The sequence below is a fragment of the Pygoscelis adeliae genome, unplaced genomic scaffold, assembly GCF_000699105.1.
Source record: "Pygoscelis adeliae isolate BGI_AS28 unplaced genomic scaffold, ASM69910v1 Scaffold4, whole genome shotgun sequence".
Classification (NCBI taxonomy): Eukaryota; Metazoa; Chordata; class Aves; order Sphenisciformes; family Spheniscidae; genus Pygoscelis; species Pygoscelis adeliae.
Window position 1 is genome coordinate 1,324,794 of NW_008824986.1, and position 2,864 is coordinate 1,327,657.

Genomic DNA, 2,864 nt, shown 5'->3' on the forward strand with positions numbered 1-2,864 from the left:
CATCACAACGTCGCTGCCCTCCCCGCCGCCGTGGAGAGCGGTAAGAGCTCAACTGATTTCCACGGCCTTCCCCCTGCCTGGGTCGCGGCGGGTCAGCTCTCTTACCCCCACCAGTGACCACAGCAGCTCGGAGGTACTCGGGGAGTAACAAGGAACAGGGTACTGAAAGTGCCTCCTCTGCCCCAGTGATGGTGAAAGACTTGATGTTTTCCGTCTGGAAAACAAATACTTGGCTCTGGGAGGACTCACAGACCGTCTGTGTTAGGCTAATTGCATGTCCGCTGGGAAAACTGAGCAAAAACTACTCGGATGGTCCCTTTTTTTTATTTCAAGAGTTTAGAAGGTGACTAAGCTAAAACCAGCAGGAGCTGGAAGGGGTGAATGAATGTCTTTCTGTATCTGGCACTTGAAATGTTGAGCTGCTCAGCAGTGAGGCCCTGGATGATAAAATTCTGTTGGTGAGCGGCTCAGGCCTGTCTGGGATCTCACTTGGGAAACTGGGCTAACCCCATTACTCCAGTCACTGGGGATTTAGGGGGAAAATCTCATGTTCAACACTGGGAACATGCATCAAAAGGATATCAAAAGCTTGGTTTGAGAAGCAGATAACATGACAAAAAGCCTCTGACATCCTGCCTGAAATGCCCTGGACTGCAGTGGAGCACTTACTGGCAAACCAGTACATGAGATTCTGTACGGGGAGCAGAGATAAAGCAATCTAGCCAAGCGTGTCACCTGGCCTCTGAGGAGCTGATCTTGTCACCAAATCTGAGGCAAATGTCCCGAAGCCCGTTGCTGGGCAGAGATAACGCACAGCAGAGGCCCAGCCTGTGGTCCCAGCTGCATAAAATGCTTTTGTCTGAGCAAGGATGGCATGAGGGGACAAGGGAAGAGGGGTTTGTCAGCCTCCACAGAGGGAGATCCGTTCCCTGTTGTCTTCTCTTACCACAGGATTTGCCAAGAAGACTTTCATCTCCTACTCTGTCACCTTTGGGGACAGCTTCCGACAAGGCAAGGTTGTTGGCATAGACCCTGGGAGGCAACAAGTCTTGCTCAGTGATGGTGAGGTGGGTGATGCAAGAACTTGCAATGAGTAACTTGACCGCCTTAGGGGATCACCTGCTAATGCGGAGAGTCAGCTTTCAGCAGGGTGTGTTGTGAATCTCTCCTCCTTAGGGTTTTTCTTCAGCTATGTTGTGGCTGAGAGAACGCAGTACTCCAAATCTAGGCTGCGTTGGCTTTGACTGGTGATTTCTGGTTGGAGAAGTGACTTGGAATTTAGGTTTCAGACCGCTGTCCATGCTTGGAGTCCTCTGGGGAGGAAGAGTGAGATGAGCAGGACCACAGGGCACCTACAGAAAATGTGCCTCTGAGCAGGAAGAGGAGTGTAACTCTCATCTGCCAGAGGAGGGGGTGTGTGTGCAGGACAGAATCATGCTCTGGGAAAAACAAGCTGGACCTTTGCCCTCGAGTTCGACGAGACCTGGGAATGCTGTTCAGTTGCGGCAAACACCCCCATATCTCCTACAGTGCAGATCAGCTGAGCACGTGAACCCTGACCTATCCAATACCCCCGGGCTCAGAGTTCACACACACAACAGGGTTCCTGTTCTGATGTAACCCTCAGCTTGGTTGAAATGCCTGACCCCAAACAAGCCACAACCCAAGCTCTCTGGGAGGTCACTGATTGCTTTCCTCTAGGTTTCTGCCACCTGTGGGCAGATATACAAATGCTCATGCTTAATACTGGCCCTGTAACGCTAGGAGGTAGAGAGGAATGAAACCAATGACCTATTTCTATGGAGGGCTGCCCCAGAGAGAAGCAGGCCCCCAGCCGTCTCTGAAACCAAGAGGCAATGTGGGGAAATACTGTAGCATTTAATCATCCTGAAGAGCTTGGCAACAGAGACCATCTTTCCCCGCACGCACTGAATGGCACCATCCCTTCTAGTCAAGCTAAGTGGCCTAGACCCATGTTGGAATGTGGGTGTGCAGTAAATACCACACCCCATCTAGTGCTCAGATGAGCTTTTATTCTTAAGAGATGGATTTAGAGCTCAACAATTAACCCTGGAGCTCAGATCCTTATCTAACTGCAGGAAGAAACAAGCGCAGCAGCTCTGATAACTCTTTTCAACCAAAGCATCTCATCTCTGTTCAGAAGAGGGTGAAGGAGATAAGTTTAGTCTCTGGAACCAGCTGTGAACTGGTAACTTCAGTGTCTGGCATAAATATCAGGTTATTTCCTGCAAACTTACGATAATTTCTTCAAAGCTCTCAGCTCACCTGAAGAAAGGTGCTTCTCTCAAACCCTGAGGAAGCCAGTTACTTGGTGTCACCTGGACCAGGTCCCTTCCTAAAGTCACTTTCTGACAGTGGCAAGTACTTTCCTAGTGTGATGGTTTTGGCTGGGATAGAGTTAGTTTTCTTCATGGTAGCTAGCATGGGGCTATGTTTTGGATTTGTGCTGAAAACAGTGTTGATAACACAGGGATGTTTTTGTTACTGCTGAGCAGTGCTTACACAGAGTCAAGGCCTTTTCTGCTTCTCACCCCATCCCACCAGCGAGTAGGCTGGGGGTGCACAAGAAGTTGGGAGGGGACACAGCCGGGACAGCTGACCCCAAATGACCAAAGGGATATTCCACACCATATGACGTCATGCTCAGCATATAAAGCTGGGGGAAGAAGAGGGAAGGGGGGGATGTTCGGCATGATGGTGTTTGTCTTCCCAAGTAACCGTTACGCGTGATGGAGCCCTGCTGTCCTGGAGATGGGTGAACACCTGCCTGCTGATGGGAAGGAGTGAATGAATTCCTTGTTTTGCTTTGCTTGCGTGCACGGCTTTTGCTTTGCCTATTAAAC

The 2,864-nt window shown here is 50.1% G+C and overlaps 1 protein-coding gene across 1 annotated transcript in view; it reads left to right on the forward strand.

Annotated features, from left to right (window-relative positions):
• Positions 1–3: 3 nt before the first annotated feature.
• Positions 4–2,864, forward strand: part of AIFM2 (apoptosis-inducing factor, mitochondrion-associated, 2) — a gene marked incomplete at its 5' end in the record, with an annotated part of 6,833 nt that continues 3,972 nt past the window's right edge. The window contains 2 exons of the mRNA XM_009325983.1: positions 4–40; positions 952–1,067. Coding sequence (XP_009324258.1) covers positions 4–40; positions 952–1,067 — 153 coding nt within the window. The remainder of the gene's footprint in view (positions 41–951; positions 1,068–2,864) is intronic.